This window comes from Haliotis asinina, chromosome 15 (assembly GCF_037392515.1).
Source record: "Haliotis asinina isolate JCU_RB_2024 chromosome 15, JCU_Hal_asi_v2, whole genome shotgun sequence".
NCBI lineage: Eukaryota > Metazoa > Mollusca > Gastropoda > Lepetellida > Haliotidae > Haliotis > Haliotis asinina.
This window is the reverse complement of record NC_090294.1, coordinates 12,212,511-12,233,216: the sequence shown is the minus strand read 5'-3', so window position 1 is coordinate 12,233,216 and position 20,706 is coordinate 12,212,511. Positions and strand designations below refer to the sequence as shown.

The window sequence follows — 20,706 nt, the reverse complement described above, 5'->3', positions numbered from 1 at the left end:
CATGCGTTTCAGCAATTTGATGCATGATCCTCGCACAGTTCATCTGCATAAAGTTTGCAACTGGTTCCCCCAAGTTAGTGGAGAAATCAATATTTGATGTAAACACACATATATATAGTGAGTGTTTTAAGTGAGTCAAATAGTTTGATGGATAGTATACACAGTTTTTAGTTTCCTCAGTGAACAATGATTGATGAGCAGCATCCCAAATACACATCAATTAGTCTCCTTCAGTTGTGTATCACCTCACGTATCACCCCAACTCACCAGACTCTCATGTACATTGGCCACAGTCCTCATCTGAGTGACATCAGTAATGATCTCCTGCTGAGGAATCAAGGTCTCGTCTGAGGATAAGTTCCGTATCAAGATGACCGCTTCCTTTGAGTTGAGAGCTCGCATCTCCTCCTCGGAGCACATCGTCCGGTCCAGCTCCTGACCCTCCCCAGGCTGAAGAGTCCTCCAACTTGGCAAAGACCTGGTGTGGAGGGAGTAAGTGTCTGATGTATTGCACAGTAATATGTGTAATATCGCCCATAACATTACAGTCAACATTCCCGATATATCACAATATACCTTTAAATAATGTCAGACAAGCCAGTGCAATATCAGGTGTTCACAAGTCACAGAGGACAAACCTTGGATGCAGAGAACGTATTCCAGGGCCCCTTGCACAAAAAGATATCTTACCTAAGGAACCTACTGATGTCTTCATCCTTTGCCCATTGAGCACTGATCACACGTTTCTCATCAGATCCATGCTGAACAATATCTGCAGTGAATACAATAAAATCAGGACAATATAATAAATAGATGACATTATATGAGAGCCATGAGTGTCAAAATGTTAGTATTTCCCGAGCTAAAGCGAGAGATAAACAGAAATTCAGGCATGAGTATGGTAAACACACTGTGATATTGGGCATGAATATAAATAACATTCTGTTTTAAAACCTAAGTTGTAAAACTGAGGAAATTAAGCCCAAATGTACTTTCAAACATTGGCTGCCAACACGCAAGTAGAAAGTAACATCATTGAAGAAATGTGCTGTCACAGCATTGTAGCATTTTGCCCTTGTGCACAGTACGAAAAATGTGAACCTGATAATTTTGCCCTAATAGGAAATAAACTCACAAGTAGCTCACCAAAATTTACACCATATAATCAGTTACAGTACACTATCAACAAAGTTGCCAAAGATAAGTGGATAAATGAAAAATATAATAAGTGAGTCTGGAACAGACAATTCAGTGATGAACACCATGAGGAACAATCTGCAAATTTGGAATGCAACGACATGCATCAACTAATTCAACGAATCTGGTCACCAAAAGTTGCTAGTTGCCTCTTACAACGAGTGTGGGTTTTTGAGGACCAATCTAAACATGGATCTACAAGGGTTCAATGCACATAAGTACAGTGTATTGTTATGTCAGCGACATAAGAGTAGATAAACCATCCACTCGTCACGCTAAAGACCCAGGTTCGATTCTCTACATGGGTACAATGTGAGAAGCACATTTTTGGTGTCCCCTGTCGTGCTACTGCTGGAATATTGCTAAAAGCAGCGTAAAAATGTAACTCACTCACTCACACACACTCACTCAGAGCAGTGAACCTGTAACACTTGTTTAAAAGTAGCCAGCATTTAGGTTTACCTCTGTATGCAGAGTGGCACTTATCGCGGTAGTCACGGAGGACATTGCAGATCATGTTGAGGAACTGGTCTGCATAGTCGGGCAGGTCATGCATCAGCTCCTGCAGATCTTGAATGTTACGGTCGACTGTCACAGTGCTCTGGAATGGAGAAGAACAATCACATAAAATACTTTTACAACTGTTTGTCATCATTATAAAAAGCAATTTAGGAAGTGGTCAAATGTAATATATGTTATATCTGGGACCACACTTTCTTAGTGGAAGTCGGGAAGTTGTGGCAGCTGAGCGGGTTAGACCGCTGACTTTGTGTTTGTATTGCGATTTATTACCTATGAAGGTGAATATATCGGGGTTCATTGTCATGGTGACGTGACGTCATGAACAATGACACACTGACATGATCACTTATAAATAGATATTCATTACAACATCAGCATGGAGATAGCAGGAATCACAAACACCATCTGTAGCAACGTCGTACCTGTAAAAGTGGGCGTGGCACACCAAGTTCCCTTCGGACCTTATCATCAATGACATTCCGCAGGGCATCAAAACCTGGAAGTAAAAAATCCATTCTCATTGCTTAACACATATCACCTCTGAGCATCATGCAGGTGGGAGCATAACAATCAAACTATTAATCAATCTATTAGTAACTATCTTCTTTCTGTTATTTGAACATGTCTGCATGCACTGAACCTATACCATTAAGCACAAGTCACAGTAGTACTGAGTGAGCAAGGACCTCTTCCACATGGCCATCTGACAACACTTAGGTGACCGTTAGTCTCATACAATCATATGGCTTACAACAACTGGAGCACTATGATCAACTAACACAAGTTACAATGTGGTGCTATTTTGTCTCAAACCATCATCACTAGTAATTGCATAGTGAACAGACTTTTGGTTTTACTAAAGTGTGGCAGTGAGACGTGGGAAGAGAGCTTAAAGGTCTTAGCTGAAAACATTCAGGTGAACCTCTCAAGGATGGGTGTTTGACGTTAACAAACCTTGAAACAGAAGCCTTGCTTCAAACTAATGAGTACCAGTATCTGCCTTGGCTATCCTGCAGGGGACATAACTCTGCATAGCAATTTGTATCCTTGACAACTGAACATTTGTGAATATTTATATTGATATTTTCTCTTCTGAATAAACATGCCCGCACTGGCAATTACAATTCAAAACATGTACATTACCAAATAATGTTTTGGGATGTATAATAACAAATCCAGAGCCACTTCCTGGGAACAAACTCATGTCACAATGGTGAATGTACTTTGTTTCTTGTTTAATGCTGCTGTTAGCAATATTCCAGCTACATGAAGGCAGTCTATAAATAACTACGTCAGGACCACACAATCCAGTGACTGATAGTGGTGAACAGCATTCCTCTCAGTCTGAATGCAAAGCCACATTATCAACCAAGTCATCGATTCTGACTTCAAGATCCACTGGTCGCCTCTTACAACAACTCTTGTGACTCTTGGATTTCCCAGAAGGGGTGCTGAAGAACACATTCCGTGCTACTGAACATTGTGCAAAAAACATGGCCACGAACAAGAATGTGACAAAGTGTAATGCTGTACAAGCAATCGATAGCTTAAACTGTACGTAAAATCTGCAAAACAGATTGCATTCATATCATGGATTTGGCAAGCTTTTGAAAGACATGGTCAACAAGCTGAGATAAAGCCAGGCGTTGAAGAATAATCAGTCCTAATTATTGGGTAATATGTTCAAACATGTAAATGCTTTAGAAAGAGGTAAAATAGAACATGTAAAATTTGGGATTACACTTTCACAGATTACTGATTCTATAACTTTTGGGGTGCTTGAATCACATCTGGGATTCGAACCACAGTGTCAGAGTCAGGTACAAAGTTGATACTACTCAGTCAATGGCCATCTGCTTTGTGTACAATACTTTAGATCACGTTTGCAGACAAGGACTCAAGCAGACAACACCCACTGACCATCTCCCTACCACTCACACCAAAAAGCTAGAATCTGTACTTTACTGAGAAAGTAACATCCCAAATATCTTATATGTTCTACGTTCAAGCATCAATAGAACTCTGAAGGAGTTGGCAAACAGAACATGCACTGACAGTTATATCTGGCCTGAAAATATGGATTGTGCTTCCAACTATAATCATGGTGAGGGCTTAGGGTGAAAAAAAACACTGAAACACTATCGTTACTAGACTACACAACTCAATAATTTATAATCACAAACTAAATCACGTTCAACGTTTCATGACAGCTTGTGAATTTGATCCTTTTTCATGCTATGTGAAAGTGGTCTGTAAACTGGATAAGCGTATGAGTGAGTATAATTTTAAAATGCTTTTTGCAATATTCCAGCAATATCACGACATGGGGCACCAGAAAGGGGCTTCACACATTACGTAAACGTGGGAATTGAACAAGTGTCCTCGGCATGATGACCTAACCCTTTGACCACCAGGCTATCCCAGTGGCCCTAACAGGAACGGGCTAAGCAGTGACTGATGCTGTGAGGACTATCAACATATGATGACATGCCAGTGTGACTTCACATTTTGGGTTTAAATCTCAAGAAATATTACTTCAGAATTTGGAATCTAACATGTGTGAAGTTAACTCATTCCATGCTGTGCCCCTAAAGTCGCCAAGTGTCACGTTTAAATATTTGAGTAAACATTCAATGCAATGAAATGTTAAAGCTAATTTCCCGGATCTCAAGATTTCAATATCTAAGAAACACTATTACTGAAGAGTATCAACTGTGTCTAAAATAACACAATCAACTTGGTATTACCTCACATGAACTTAATGAGCTACCACTGACATATTATATGGCATGCATAGAAAATGGAGTTCCTATTCTGACACAGAAAAAATTTAGCATATAACAAAAACAATACTTAGAAACTTGTGTACAAGCAAAATATAAAACACAAAGGAGATATAACAAGTAAAATTCATAAACCATGACAACAGCAATCTAAAGACATCCAGCATATCTTTCAGGCTCCTGAAGCATGGACATCGTCATAAACAAAGAAGTGGACAACATATCACATCCATTGCATGGGAACTATGATGGAAAATGGGATATGACGAAGTATAGAAATAAAGAGACATCAAGGGCAAGTTAAAGACATCACATTACAGGCCGTCAATACATGACATCATACAAACAGGGCTGGTGGTAAAGGTGATGTGCCAGTTACTGGTTACTATAGCAACCAGGTGGTCTGGTTTCCATGACAACCACACTTACACTTGTGACCATCCTCCTCCTCAATGACTGAGTGTAATGAGAAAGTCGGCAACACGATCAGACCTTGGATGATGATGATGATGCTGGTAGCTTAGTCATGATATGGTGCATACATGTATTCCTAATAATCACAATATTTCTCTTGGGTCACCGTTTATCAAAGCACACAGTATCTAAACTAATGCATTATTGCTGTTCATTTGTCATTTAACACCACACTAAGCAATATTCCAGCCTTAGGATGGTTGTTTGTAAACAATAATATCTGGACCAGACAATCCAGTGTCACGGAGTACTGACTTACAAAGGTGATATACAATGACCAGAACGAAGTCAGCGAGTCTAACCACCGATTCTGTTAGTCGATGCTTATGACAAGCATGGGTTACTAAAGCTCAGTTCTAACCCGGATCTGGATGGGTCACAAAATACACTGATGTACACAAGATGTTTCAACACATATTCCTGGAATGCATTGTACAACAGGACCTAGGAATGTAGCTCTAATCTTTCTTATACAGTTGCATTACCAGGCTTCCCAGTGGGTAACATACAGCAATAAAGTGGGAGGTAGGATACGACCCTGTCTCACCCCAACATAACTGAGTTATTATTGATGTGATGTGAGTCGAGGTGAAAAGGGTCTTAATTATGTGTTCCAGTCAATGTATAGTGACCTGCAGGGCCTACCAATTCTAAAAACGAGATACAGTTATGTTAAAAACAAAGATTCATAAATCTTGGGTTTCCCCTGTGACCTCTACAGCACCTGACCAGTGGGAAACCTGGTAAATCATTCTCTACAATAATGCCTGGATTTGTAGGGATATGGAAAAAATCAATGCTCAGATAGGTTCTTGTCACATGAGATCGCTGGACAAACAAAATCTATCAGCTTTAGTTGCCTCAAACATGGCTGACCTTTGGCATGTTTATAACACATTTCTAAGTATTAGATATGGTTTTGAAAAAAGGTATGATAAATACAAATGATAGAGCATTGTTTTGTTCCTGGTTTGTCAATTACACTTCTGGCATGCTCCCCAATTGGACAATGCTATACCATGTAGCCACATGTGCAAAATACAGTAGGAACTTGTCGTTAGTGACCCTTGCTGTTCGTTAGTGACCCTTGCTGTTCGAAATGTGTATGTAATTACATCAAAATTGTCTAAAAATCATAGGAGAGGTTTTGGACATGCTGGAGGTAAGAAAAACAATTTACCTACAATAAAAAATAAATAAATTGCAAGCATTACAAGATCCATTTTTGGAAATAAACACTCTTTTCATTTCTTTGAGTGGCATTATTTAGAGATTAATATACTGACAAGTTTTGTTCATCCATAAAGCTTGTCCATACAGTCTTTTCATTAATATGTGCAAGTAGACTATGAACATTTAAACGTTAACAGTTCGCATGTCAACAAGTGAACAAGTTGACCTTGTTGATATTTCCACACCCCTGTAGTAGAACTACATAGAACTTTGCATGTTTCCCTTGAAACAAACAAAATTCTTGACAGAACAGAGGTCCTACCAATGTTTCGTAAAACTGAAAATTGCCATTCTGCAAGTTGACATCATTTACTAAGATAAAAGCATAGATATGCGAGGTAGGACAATAACATAGTAAGTCAATGGACAGATCTGGAAAGTGTAAAAAGCCAATGAAAGAATAATTATGATAATTCACAGCTCACAGTGCTGCAGCTCTTGGGAATAGCTTTGACAGATCACTGATCACAATCTGGGGAAGCTAGACCTACAGGGGACAAGATAGCCTTGTAGCCACAGGACATAACTCTGTCAACATCTCCAACAAATGAGACCATTGTCATCTGTGAGGCACAGCAGATGAAGGCTGAGTTTCTTGGGGCTAAAAATCCATAAAGAAAAAAATCTCTGCTCCGACTGGAAACATATAATAATCCTTACACTTTAGTCGGTGAAATGAGGCGTGCAAAACCACATGCCCCTCACCAAAAGCCTAATTAATCTCCCTACACTATCACCTCTGATGGTGACAACAAAAAGCTTGGGGAAATTTTCCCTATAATTTCCAGACTCTCTTTCAGAATGTTTCACTACAGCAGTGGCTGTTTACAGTATATTGGGGATATCTCTTGTAGTTAGCTTTAAACCATAGACATACCTCGTGTGGCTGCGTCGATGCTCTGAGAAACCTTCTGATGAACCTGGCCAAGGAATGCATTCTGTACGAAGTCAGTCACAAACTCCTGGAGACTGCAAACATAAAAATTACAAACTCATATATATATATTGAATGCAAACAGCAAAGGGGGTTTCACTGGCCCTCATTCAAGATTTTTTCACTTTTGCATATGTCTGTCCATCACTGTCCTCATTCAAGATTTTTTCACTTTTGCATATGTCTGTCCATCACTGTCCTCATTCAAGATTTGTTCACTTTTGCATCTGTCTGTCCATCACTGTTTGAGACATATGCCTGTACTATAGTGTTTGTAAAACATGCTCTCATGCCATCACCATGGTTAGCTCACTTACTACCTGGTACCCCTTAATGGTGATCAGTGGTCAGGGGAAAGGTCAGTGGTTTCAGTGTTCCATTCCAGTCAACACAGTAAGGGTAGCCCTGTGGTTAAAGCGTCTGATCACGATGAGATCCAGATTTCATTCCCTACATGAGCATAACACGTGAAGCCCATTTCTGGTGTTTCCCACTGTGATATTGGTGGAATACTGCTAAATGCTACACTCACTCACTCACTCACTCACTCTCACTCACTCACTCACGTTTTCAGCAAAAAAACCCTGAATGCACTAGAAACCTTTATGTCAAATAATCAATAATGATTAAGTCCAACCCGATGATGTTCTGTCTTGTACTGTGATTTCAGATACAACAGGTTGCCATGGCTCCCTACCTCGATGTGCTCTCCATCTCCATGGCCTTCTCGATCTCCTGGATGAAGCTTCGAAGTGGCTTGTATATGGCTGGAACAGATGATCATGGGATCAGCATACAACAACGGCTGTGGTAAAACCAACAATTAGTAAGGATCTGACAAATCATGAATCATCATCTGGGATTCAAACCCATCACCATGGGATTTTAGATGCCCACCAAAGGCCACATTGTTCATTTCATTAAAACAGCATAATGCTTACTTCTTTGGGAAGACATATCAGATGCTTCTTGGCTGCCTCTCTTAAACACAGACTATGCATTTCTAACATGACCTTAATCTAAATACGAACACACGATACAATCTTATCCAGCAGCACCAGCAGAGTGGCCTCCCTTGTATAGCATGGCAGCTTAACAGGATATGCTGCACAACTCACCTGTCACATTATTGGCAGCAGGTTTACACACTAGCTGATGCTTGCTTAGTCCAGCCATCAGACCCTGGTCGCCTAGGTAACCAGCCTGGATAAGGGGAGATAAACACAAGTCAAAACAACATGAAAAATTAAGTTTGTTAAGTGTTGGGCGCATAACACTATTTTGATTTGCATAGCGAGCCTTTGTCTACATGGCTCCACATGCTGTCACTGAAGCCTCATGGAGAGCAAACGATGCAGCCGGTTTGAAATATAAGTATGCATTGTCATAAACCTAACTGTCAAAGTTGTAGAAGAATATTTAGGGAACAGTGTAAAGCAATGTGAATACTGCATCAAATTGCTTGTGTTATGCCAGTCTTTGCTTATTTATGAATGTGTGCGTTTGTTTACAAACAAGAGAAAAGTCTGGTCATGTGATATGCAAATTAGCCTGTGGCAGTGATGTTATGCTGAGTCATTGCTGCGCTGGAGAGTTTGCTACAGTGATACACTACACCAAACTACTTGGTGTCAAGATCACGCTAATATGCAACAGAGGCAATTTAGCAGGAACAGCTTACTAAGCTCAATGCCTTCATACTCAAGTAGCTACATTTGCACTGAACACACACAGCCATTTAGAAAGTGTAGCATGCTATATTTGAGACAACACTTTCCCAGTAACGTACAGACTCTAGTACTTTTGTTGGGTTGAGTCCCATCTGGGATTCATGCCCACACCCTCAGAGTCAGGCACCTAATCGCCAGCACAGTCGGAGTGGCTGAGCGCGTTACAGGCATCTGACTTTGAGTGCTGACAACTAGGCACCAGTTTATGCCGCTATTAACAATATTCTAGCAAAATCACTGCAGCAAAAAGCAAAAATGGGCATCACACGTAGAGAATCGAACCAGGGTCTTCAGCATGATGAGTCACCTTAATCGCTAGGCTACCTCATTGACCCTCTGTATCAATGATTAGGTGATACTCACTGCATCAAACTGTCGACTGTCCTCGATGTAACTATTAGTACTGAGGGCATGAAGTGACGCATCAAACCGGAACAAGCTTATCTGAAACAGTGAGATTTACCCAGTTCAAAGCCAGTAAGGACAACACTCGAAACAATTCCTATCTGCATAACATAATCAACATCTGTAAATCTTAAACACTTAAATTTATACTGAACCTCAGCCCTGAAAACAAGGGGGCATTCTCTTTTTGCCTGCAGGTATCCTTCAAGGATTAAAATCAGTGGACAGTTCTAATCCTTAGACCAATGAGGATTAGGGCTTTAAGACTAAAACAAGACCAACAAACCAACAAGAATCTTCAGATAATCTAACACTTCATGGAACTGTGATAATACTCCCACACATAAACACTAGTTTGAGACAGTCAAAGCTTGAATTCCAGTTTTGTGGAATAAGGACAAGGCTCCAAAACTAACTTTCTTTGGCTTTGCCTGTCGCTTTTTGCTGAAGTACTGGCTGATATCCATGCTGGGTTCATCGAAGCCGCTCGGCGCCTGCTGTCTGTTTGACAGGGAGTTCCGCACGTCCAGATACTGGCTCAGCAACACTTGCAGCTGAAACACAACAACTGTCATATATATCAATTCATTCTGAAGAAGACTGATACTGAATTTTGTTTTAGGAAAATGCTAAGTCAGGACAATTTGGATTCTAATGCCCCGAAATGAGCGGGATCTTCTACAGTATCTCACTGTCACTTATGGACACCTACCACAGCTTGTATTTCTGACCAAACATCCTTCATGTCGTACATCAGGTCTGATCTCATTGGCATCCCTGACACCTGGAACAGACAGTACTCACAGTCTTCATATTGTTCAATATTCACAAACAGCTAAAAGCCAATTCCAACCTTCCAACCATTGGTTGCAGAGAATGTAAGAAGAATCTCTATTTGTTCTCACTCACCAAAAATGTTCCAGAAACTATTTTCATAAACACTGATATCACATTTATTTGCTTGTTCCAGTAGTTACATGTTCTTTCAGTACAAACACTTGACAAATGTTTCACATCATTAGGAATGCATATCAATATTCTTAGCCATGATAGCAAATAAAAGAAGCAACTTATTAATTAATCCCAGAATCTGCATTCCAAGATCAGGCTCCATAATATAACAGTGATTAGTACTATACAAAAATAATGATGTGGTTCCGATTATCCGACAACCAAAAATTTCAGTCCAAAACCCAAAATTTCAATTACTGATTCTCACTTATGGTACAAAGGATCAACCATAAAAATGGCTGACTTTACAATTATTATTAAAAAAAACCAACAAAAAACAAAGACAGAGGGAAGAAAAGAAAAGAAATATCCTCCAATGAAATTAACTAGAACCGCAGCATTATTTTGGGGTCCTATTTATCAATGAACCAATAGAATATTTAGAAACAACAGACAAACCTGCATAACATGCACTCACTGTTAAGTTTTCAATGTGGTTAAGACTAATATCTTTAGATCTCCAGCAAGGATTTAACAGGACAGGTTTGGCAAACATCTGGGTAAATACTGGTTACATATCATTAGGGAACTGAGATGAATAGTCTTTTATTCTATTACACAGGGAACATTCTTGCGACAGAGTCAACATGAGATCACATCATCCGAATCTACATCCACTTTACGACAGCAGGCCAAGCAAAGTACAGGCTTCACCTCCTAGGTATCATCTGGGGAAAACTTGGACCCACAATCCCATTGTTATCTCATGACACAAATACCCAGAGGACCACCTAACGAAGCAGTAATAAAGTAGACGAAACATTCACACATTACATTACACTGTACACCCCAACACCCAAGTTATTATGAAGTTGATACCTTAGAATGTTACTAAGTAGGAACTGTGATTCCCAAACTAATGATGTGTTCATCTCATTCTCTAACAATGCTTGTCCTGTTGTATTTTTCAATATATTATATACAACCCAATAGATGTTAAGGACTACCTGATTCTTCCAAAAGACTACAGGTTAACTGCCATGGTATTATTCATTCATAATACTACTATGAATCTGGCTTGACAGAATAATGTTACTAGTATGTACAACTCAAGTGATCTCTATCTTCTATCAAATAGTACTAATCAACATGAGTTGATAAAAAGATTAAAACCTATGAGCCTCACCCTGGCGATATTACAAACGGAAGCAGTATGTGACGATAATACAAAGTGTCTCATGCTAAGCTAGTCCCAACAAATTATCTCACTCATAATAAAGAGAAACAGTGGTAGAGGTAAAACAACACAACCACCCCCAAATCATCAACACACAGAAACTGGTCCATCGTAAACCATGCTGTCTTTCTCAGGTGACGACATCAACATCATAGATCAGAGGGGCTGAAGGCTCCCTTTAGGTTAAGTTCACAGATCAGAACAGTCAGAATTGTACTAAGTCACTTATAACTATCTTAGTGCTAAGAGAGCTTTGAAAATCAAGGCCCAGGTCTTACGTCTGACGAACAAATGCTTTAAACACAAACCTACTGTCCCTACTGTCCCCGATCAGAATAGGCCCTCAGTACCCAGTTATCACAGTTAAATGATAGAGATCTGGTGGGTTACTTTGCATTACTTGGGCCTCGTTCCACAAAACAATTTTAGAGTTAAGATCATTGCAATCCCATACTTTAACATAGACAAATGACTGTCAAAGACTGATGAGGAACAGAGCCCTGGTGAATTGTGTGTCATCTTCGTTTAGCAGCATTTCTAAGTGTGTTCATGCTGTCAATCACTGGTTTCTTGAGTTCAGATTCAAACCAGGCATCACTTTCATAGATGGAATATTCAACTCATGACTGTCAACACCAGTGATGTAGGTACAGATTACATAGATTATTTTCTAATTATTGTCATCTATCACAGTCTCAGTTAGAATTAGTCTTGAGCAACCCATGCTTGTTGTGAATAGCCACACTTCGAGTGATCATTCTCTGTCAATTGATTAATGGTATGTCACCACACACTAAAAACACGGATCAAGCTCATGGCATTGATACCTGGATTGTCTGGCTCAAGTGAGTCATTTATGCCATTACATAGCAGGAATATTACTGAATGTGGCATCAAACCACAAATCAAATATCAGGGACCACATGGACATAATCTAAAGATGTCAAGAGAAACAAGACCAGCTGCTTGAACTATAGCACGTACTCTACATCAACACTTCTCCAGTACTACTCTAAGCAGCATGAGATCCAAACTAACGAACCTACTAGCACTAAATGCTATTCACATAACATAACAATGTGGCGTTTCTATTTGCATATCAACATAACACATTCACCATGCAGAAACAACAGATATCATGACTAAAATACAATATAAACATCAGAAGAAAAATAAACAGAACCATGAAAGAACATAATCCATTAAAACAGAGAAGTCAAACCATGCAGGGTGGAAACATGGCAGACAGACACAACAGAAGACCATCGTCAGGGCTTCAAAGCTTTGTGTACATGCATCGCAATCACCTGTGAATACATACAGTCACTAACCCTTACCATTCCAACCAGTGAAGATCTAGGTTAAAAATTGCCTTCAAAAACCTATGCTTGTAAGAAGCGACTAATGGGATCTGGTGGTCAGGCTTGCTAACTCGGTTGTCACATGTCAATTGCATAGAAAGATGCTCGTGTTGCTGATCACTGGATTGTCTGGTCCAGACGTGATTATTTACTGGAAAGGTTGGAATATTGCTGAATGTGGTGTTAAACAGCAACCAACCAATCTTTATCACCAAATAGTGGACTGCTGTTTAGTGGCGATGTTAATGCCATATGAATCAAAGGCTTATCCAGCAGTGTTTTGTGATGCATCTATTTCAAGAAAGCTGTTCACAATAGGAGGTTTATACATCAGAGATATTCAAACGGAACCTACACTGTATGTACTGTGTTGCCATTTCAGCAATGTCTAGTGTAGGTAGGTAGTTCTTGTATTGTCAAGTGAGAAACACCAACTTTGTTCAACACAAGCATTTGTCTGATCAAACTATTGCCACTCTTTTCTGGAGTGAGTCAGAGAGTAAGGTGCAACACAATATTCCTGCAGTATCAGCAGTGAACACCAGAAATGGGTTTCACACAGTGTATAGATGTAGGGAAACAAACTCTGGCCTTTAGCTTGACGAGTGAACGCTTTAACCAGAACGCAAGCCTACCTCTCCCTGTTTACTAGAAACAGGGCTTATCTTAAAATAATACTTCAACTGTGACTACACCTCAGTCATGACCACACTTCAATCATGAATACACTTCAAATATGAATGCACTTCAATCGTGATGACACTTCAATTGTCACTATGCCTTAATTGTCACTACACTTTCGATTCTATGTATGAAATGGTGGTACAGGCTGTACACAAAGCCGTGAAGGGATGATGATGACAGAAGACAGGCATCAAGACAACTATGTCCGTGTGAACTACACATAAAACTATCAGATGCTCATAATACCTCGGACTGAGATTCTCCAGATTGCTTGAAATGAAAGTTGACATTCTCCATATTTAATCAACGTTCACTCCATTTGGTTTCTGTTACTTGGTTCACAGACAAAGACAACCAAAACAAATTTACTTACATACTACTCAAAACAAGTCAAGGATCAACAAATTCTTTCCTCCTATTGAAGATATTACATATTAACAATAGAAACAGGATAGGTTAGGGAGATCCTTGACCTATTTTCAGCACTACGTATGTATTAATATATAAGAAAAATAAGTACATAATCTTCACACTGAGCATTTTAAGGCTATTAAATGTGAAATCAAACATGACATTTATAAAAGGACTTGTTATCAAAGGAAACGTTCTCCTAATTTACATTTTTTTTCATCCTATCTTGTTTGCTTCTTACATGATTGAGAGATCCTAAAATATAAAATATCCTATTCTAAAGCAGCTAGAAACACATCATTCTTCCATTCTACTATATGAATCAGTCATAGCATGATTCATTAACACTAATCATATGCAAGAATCAAGGGCTCTTTAATGTCTGGAGAGTAGCATATTCTAGTTATTTAACTATCAGTTTTATCGCTTGACACTAAATTCATTAAAGCAAATCTGCAAACCAAGTATCAGTACAGTGAATATGTTCTTTCGATTTTTTAATACAATCTTTCAAAATTGCAGGTGAATTCCTACAAAGCATATCATGTGACATATTGATGAAAATTAACCAAACTATGTCTAAGAAAAAAAATATTAAAATATGTGATCATGTGAATGTGAAAAACATGCAGTAATGTTTCATGTGTTTCCATGGAAACCTGTGTCTCTAACATCAAGTCAGTATAAAATGACAGTGGTACCTACAAAAACTGGCAATGCTTTTAAGGTGGCTTTTTATTCCATGCTGTGCAAACTCACAGCATTCATTTCAAAACAAACTTGATGTTAAGGATAAACACGCCTTAAAGGTCAAAATTCACACAGGCTGACAACATGGTATGCAAAACAGTTGGGGTAAATCATACATTCAGAGATATCAACATATCATTATCATGGATGGAAGGAATTTTTGTAAAATAACAAATATAGGTTTTATGGTTTCTTTCAATCATACATGAATTTTGTGATGTGTACAAATGTATGAACTGATTGTCATTATACATGAAGGGGGATAAAGTCACAGTGAAATCTTGCCATTCAGTGTATTCTTACACAGAATTATAGATCTGTGCCCAAAGAAATATGACCTAGGCAAAAGAGGTGAGATGTTGTTGTGTCGGCTGGAATGTCTTTTTTCTTTGATACTTTAACATGTTAAGAAGGACCATTTATTGGGCCTAAATTGACAAAAAATAAGAGAGCTACGGTCATTTAAAATCTCTCTAAAAAATGTGATACCTTGGTAGTTTTTATCCCAAAAAGTTTAGTCTGAAGATATCAGACAGACATTTGAAACATTGTCATCATTCAAAATCTAGAATGACTGAATGTCAAGGTGGCACGATGGACATTAGCATGGACGAGTCTTGCTTAAACTAAATATTGCCAGAAAAGAGTCAACTGAATAAAACACTAATAAAAGCATGTGTCATATTAACCACAAAATTTCAATATTAGTCTCTATATTGCTGACAAGAGTTTGCGACTAAGCTGAATTGAAGGTCTGGAAAGGGAGACAACTCACCATACTCCGGTGGACATTTTTTAGGACAAGTTCATGCATCTGTGCCACGCCTCGGAACTGCTGGAAGATGGTCTCCAACAGATCCAGGAGGTATCGTGGCTGGTTCTGGCTTGCCAGGCTGTCTCCTCCGCTGGACAAACAAGAACTCAGTTCTTAATTACTTGGTTTACAGATTTTCGTGGAAAAAAGGTTGGGTCAGTAAGAACAACAAACTATTCATAATTTTACTCAAGTTGATATATAAGGAAAAATGATGACAAATGTGAACCATTGCCAAACAGCAATTTACCAAAAAGGAAAAAAAAAACGGAAAATAATTCATCACACAGGAATCTAGCGAAATAACGGACTCTTTCCTGATGGGTTCATGAAGTAAAATTGTCTGTTTGCGGATCATAAATAAGAAATACATTTGTAGAAAAAATATCAATGTCTCAAATGTATCATATTTGAACTCTAAGAGAATGGGATGTCCGGGACCTTCTATTTTCACCAATGAACATGCTGCACTCACCTCTCCAGCACCTGTTGTGAAGCCCTCGCCACCAGGGTCAGCAAGCCTGGCTGAATCCTCATCTTGATGCCCTGAAACCATGGAAACAGAATCTCCTCACTCTCTGACAATGAGGAAGTGTTCAAAGAAACTATTCTGTGGCACTTTATAAGCAAGTCATGAAGGATGCACTTCACAAAGTTACTGCAAAAGCTGTGAACTGGAACATGCTAGTATAATAGTCTTGGAAATGGTAATTAGTAATTAGTAAATTGGATTTGAGCTAGAACCTGGCATCAAAGGGCCACAACTCTAGATATAACATCCCAACCCCTGCAGAGACAGATGCGTCATCTTACACAAAGGATACACTTTGTTATTTAATTTGCTTGTAGCTTTATTCTTTCAAGAAGCATGCAGCAGCAATGCTCAGATACTATGACATCTATCAAACAGTCAGTGATCCAGGCTACCCAATGCATTTAGTGATATTTTATGACAACTATCGGCAGCTGACGAGCAATTATTACCCAAATAAAAAAGAGTGAGTGAGTGAGAGATATTACACTGCTTTTAGCAACATTCCAGCTATATCCCTGCGGGACATGAGAAATGGGTTTCACACATTGTACCCATGTGGGGAATTGAACCTGGGCCTTCAACAGACCTCTACACTACCCCTACACCCTATTTACTCAGAAGGCAATGCAAAAGATTTGTCTTTCGTTTAAAAGACAATCTGGCATGACCTGTCTTCAATAACAAATGCGACAAAACAAAAATCATTTTAGAAACTATCTGAGAGTGAGTATGGCAAGCAAACACACAGTTAACATCATAGATTGGGCTCACATGAAAGGGAGATAATTCAGTATATCATGTTTTTGGAGGGCATTTAGAAGTGGAAAGCATAAGAAAACACACAAAATAGAAGTTGACATCCATAGATCTGGCTTTTCTTAGTATATCATGGTATCATGGTATATGTCCTTACCTCAACTGCTTCTGGGAGTTTCTTGAGGACTGCCAGAGACTCAATGAGGATGGAGATGAACCTCGGCAGGTTCTCCTCAGGGCTGGAGCTGAGATCTTCCTTCACTTCACACAGGAGACGACCATCTTCAGATACCATTTCCCCATCTCCTATACATCAACAGTTCAAGTACTGATGTGGTCATCAGATGTATTAAAAACTTTCAAATTTGACCTTTCACACACAATTCAGTAACAATATTGTAGTTTATTGCCATGCACTGTTGCTACTGAACTAAAGATTGAACTTATATGCATAACATGTAATTTGTCAAAACAAATAACATTTTCAAGTGTAACAGTTTTATTATACAATTATGTCAAAATCCTTATCAAGTTACCATAGTTTTAAGCAGAGAACAAAGTAGTGAAATTCTACTATTTACTACTAATTCTGTTGTGTTAATAGTTGTGGGCTTGCTCCATTGGAAGAATTTGCAATCGATATCATCATTTTCATTAATTTACTGATATCAACAAATTCTTATGACCATAAATCACTTTCTCGTTGAGTACAGAATATTAACTGTGACTGATTGCGACAACATACTTGAAAACATCGAGGACTTGAGAAACAGTAAATCTTTCTGTCCCCGCCTCCAAGAACCACGTCTTCCCAGGCTTCTGGAAACAGCGGACTTCTCATATATCTGCCTGTTCAGCTCCTCTATCAACACCTCATGTAGACGCTGAATAAAACACATGCCATGAAGATACAGTGGATCCTGGCACTGCTAAGGTGCTGTACTGCCTATTGTGGAGACTCAAAACTACTGAGCTTCCAATGGCAGACTGGTGGAAAAGAAGGGAGATAACTAACATCAACCATTGCTTCACACTACAGCTTCACCAGTAATAGTGGCTGGTAGAGATGGTCATTGACCTGACTTTCATACTGCAGAAAGCGGCAATAACGGTTCTTGGAGACACATTCAACAATAAATTACTTGCATTCTTTCACAGGTAATTTGAGTATCTGATGATGGTATCAAAAACAGGCCCTTTCCCTCCCATCACTATGATTTTAGGTAACTCAATAGTATATGCAGGTAGATCATATATGTGCGATGAGTGCTAATGAAGACTAAAGTTGAAAAGGGCCCTGTTACTTTCACAAAGTTTTCTTAAACCTAGGATCTCCAACTTCTGCATTCGTACTTCCTATCTTAAAGTATCCTACAAGAATAGTTACAAGATCTTCGGCTTACAAGATCTTTGGTTTACGAGAGCTTTGGCTTACGAGAGTTTTGTGAAATGGGGCCGAGGTATGCAAGCTGAAAAATGTAATTTTCTCCATAAAATTGATATTTTATACTTACCCTGACTCATGCTTATTATGCTTACCTTCTCCCTCTGTGTGAAGATAGTGGAAGACTTGAAACCCCTTGAAGTTCTCTTCTATTTGAAGTGGGCGTACAATACACTCACCCACTGGAAGCCTCCCTTTCATGCCAATACAGTAACATGCTCAGCAATGCTTGTCACTCTCTCCCAAATCTCATAAGCTTGACACAAGAATTACTGTGAATTCAGCGTGCCTGAGAGGGTGGCTGGAGGGCTTGACGCCATGAGTCAGGATAAGGATAAAATGTCAGTTTTATTAAGTTTTATTGAGAAAATTACATATTTTCCGTTATCCTGACTCATGCTTATCATGCTTACAGAATCCGACAGAAAAGGCAGTGGGTCAGGCCACACTGGATTCTGTTGACTGCTGTTCAGTGCTTCCCCCTTTGGGAAGTATAACCGCAGAAGTTCAGTCCTGTTCTTCAAATCAAAATTGTCATCTCGTGAAGCATTCGTTCAAACCAACTCCATTTTTAAGGTGCAGGTAGATCTATGTAGAGCTAAGGTGACTGACTTCACAGCTCTAGGAGAATATCCTCGATGTTTAGAGCAGGCTTTGATATGATCCAGATGTGAAGCTGGATGATGTTTGATTGCCATCTGGTTGTTTGGTGTGCGGATGGATGAGTAGGTTCTTTGTCTCTGGTAATTGTACTGTTGGTTGTCCTAGTTACTGGATGAGTACTGGGATCCAGTAACTTGCTGGCCAAGAAGACGTGACCAAAATCAGTTGTATCAGCATCGTCTGTTCTATCTTTCTGATGACTTTCGGGTGGTACTGGAGTGGGGAGCTTGTAAGTGTTCAGTCCTCCACATGAGATGCTAGGAACATTTGTTGCCCACACAAAAGGATCCACACTAATGGAATGTCTGACTGATGAGTCGAAAAGCCTCTTGATGTAGCATCCATTCCATTGGAGATGGTTGTACAGGGCAGGACAGTGCGTCGGCCGTGAAACTGCGTGCACCTGGAATGTGACAATCCCTCACATGGAGGTCGTCTGATGATGTCAAAAAGTTGAAAGGTCAGCGGTAGCAGTGCATAAGATCACATCAATCCTGGCTTGGTAATGTAGGATGATACTGTGAAGTTGTTGGTGTGAACCATCAGCAGTTTTGTTCCTCAATGCTGTCGACCTATGACATACTGCATTGATTACAGCTTTGATCATCTGGTCAAATCCTGCACTGAAGTGAGCAGACCGAGTAGACACTGCCACTGTCATAGTGATAATGGAGAGAGTAGAGCTTGTTCTATCATGGCTTGAATTTTGACCCACCTATTCTCTGGGACAACGATGCAGTTCAACAGAGTGAGGAATTGAATCCGAGGAATTGAAGATCTTGCTGCAAGTCCAACTTCTGTAGATTCAAAAGCCATCCGAGTTGAGATGCCGCAGTTATGGTAGATGAATCATTCTGAGCCATTCTGGATTTAGTAGACAATCCTTGTTGAACTCCTTCCTGTTGTAGATGAGCCGAAACTTTTCTTTGGAGTTATTCTTAGGTACAAGAAAAATTGGTGAGTAGAATCCTGGTGTTAGTCGATTCATATGTAGTTCTCCTACTGCACTTGATGGCATCATCAAGCTTGTCTCCCAGATCCTTGGCATACATGGACCTCTTGTGAGAGGAGGTGCTGCCAGTAGCAGGATCTTGTAGCCATCTCGTAGGATGCTCATGACGTAAACGTCATTGACAAGTTGCCAATTCCTCCTGTCGGACGATGAAGGAGAGAGTGATATGCATGGCTGGTCATATGACCGTAACGGCGGGAAAGGGAGACTTCCAGTGGGTGAGTGTATCGTAAGTCCGCTTAAATTAGAAGGGTCATCAAGGGATGTCAAGTGTTCCATCATCTCCGCATAGAGAGAGGAGATAAGCATAATAAGCATGAGCCAGGGGAAGGAAAAATGGATACATTGGATAACTGATGCCGCATGCTGTTATAGTATCATAGTTCATCTTATTTTTCCATTCATAGTTGTACCTAATAACCCAAAATGTATTTGGTAACAGTGACATATTTTTATGCTTTTTCACATATGGTATCAAGAACTCTACAATGACACACCTCCTTCCTGGCTGTGAGTTCTGATCTCAAGTCCCGTAATGCCTCCACTGTTGACAGGCTGGTCTCCAACTTGGCCACTGACAAATACAACAGCACAACAGCAGTGAAAATGTCCAGACTGGGTATTTTTACGTACTTAACGCTTCATATTATTTAATTACGGATTCAACACTGCCATAGTCTGCACTGCAACTTCCTGCGCCTTAGTAGACCTGGTCATTCGAGAAGAATCCACAGGGCCCCGGTACTGCTCAGCATATTCTGGCACTTTAGCCACTTGTTTGTATTTAAGCATCAACACCTATGAAGGATA

At 39.5% G+C, this 20,706-nt stretch overlaps 1 protein-coding gene across 5 annotated transcripts in view; it reads right to left on the bottom strand.

Annotated features, from left to right (window-relative positions):
- The window catches only part of LOC137265140 (exocyst complex component 4-like), a 30,806-nt gene that overhangs the window by 4,814 nt on the left and 5,286 nt on the right, over positions 1–20,706 (bottom strand). Inside the window, exons 7-23 of one of the 5 annotated variants that reach the window (XM_067800455.1) lie at positions 20,394–20,470; positions 17,523–17,661; positions 16,935–17,083; positions 15,962–16,032; positions 15,448–15,577; positions 13,758–13,781; positions 9,991–10,062; positions 9,695–9,832; positions 9,237–9,317; positions 8,262–8,346; positions 7,841–7,910; positions 7,087–7,178; positions 4,932–4,994; positions 2,142–2,215; positions 1,660–1,798; positions 691–772; positions 268–478 (exon numbers count right to left, since the gene is read on the bottom strand). In XM_067800455.1, the coding sequence (XP_067656556.1) occupies positions 268–478; positions 691–772; positions 1,660–1,798; positions 2,142–2,215; positions 4,932–4,994; positions 7,087–7,178; positions 7,841–7,910; positions 8,262–8,346; positions 9,237–9,317; positions 9,695–9,832; positions 9,991–10,062; positions 13,758–13,781; positions 15,448–15,577; positions 15,962–16,032; positions 16,935–17,083; positions 17,523–17,661; positions 20,394–20,470 (1,697 nt within the window). The remainder of the gene's footprint in view (positions 1–267; positions 479–690; positions 773–1,659; positions 1,799–2,141; positions 2,216–4,931; positions 4,995–7,086; positions 7,179–7,840; positions 7,911–8,261; positions 8,347–9,236; positions 9,318–9,694; positions 9,833–9,990; positions 10,063–13,757; positions 13,782–15,447; positions 15,578–15,961; positions 16,033–16,934; positions 17,084–17,522; positions 17,662–20,393; positions 20,471–20,706) is intronic. The other 4 variants (XM_067800457.1, XM_067800458.1, XM_067800456.1 and 1 more) reach the window with 4 other exon arrangements.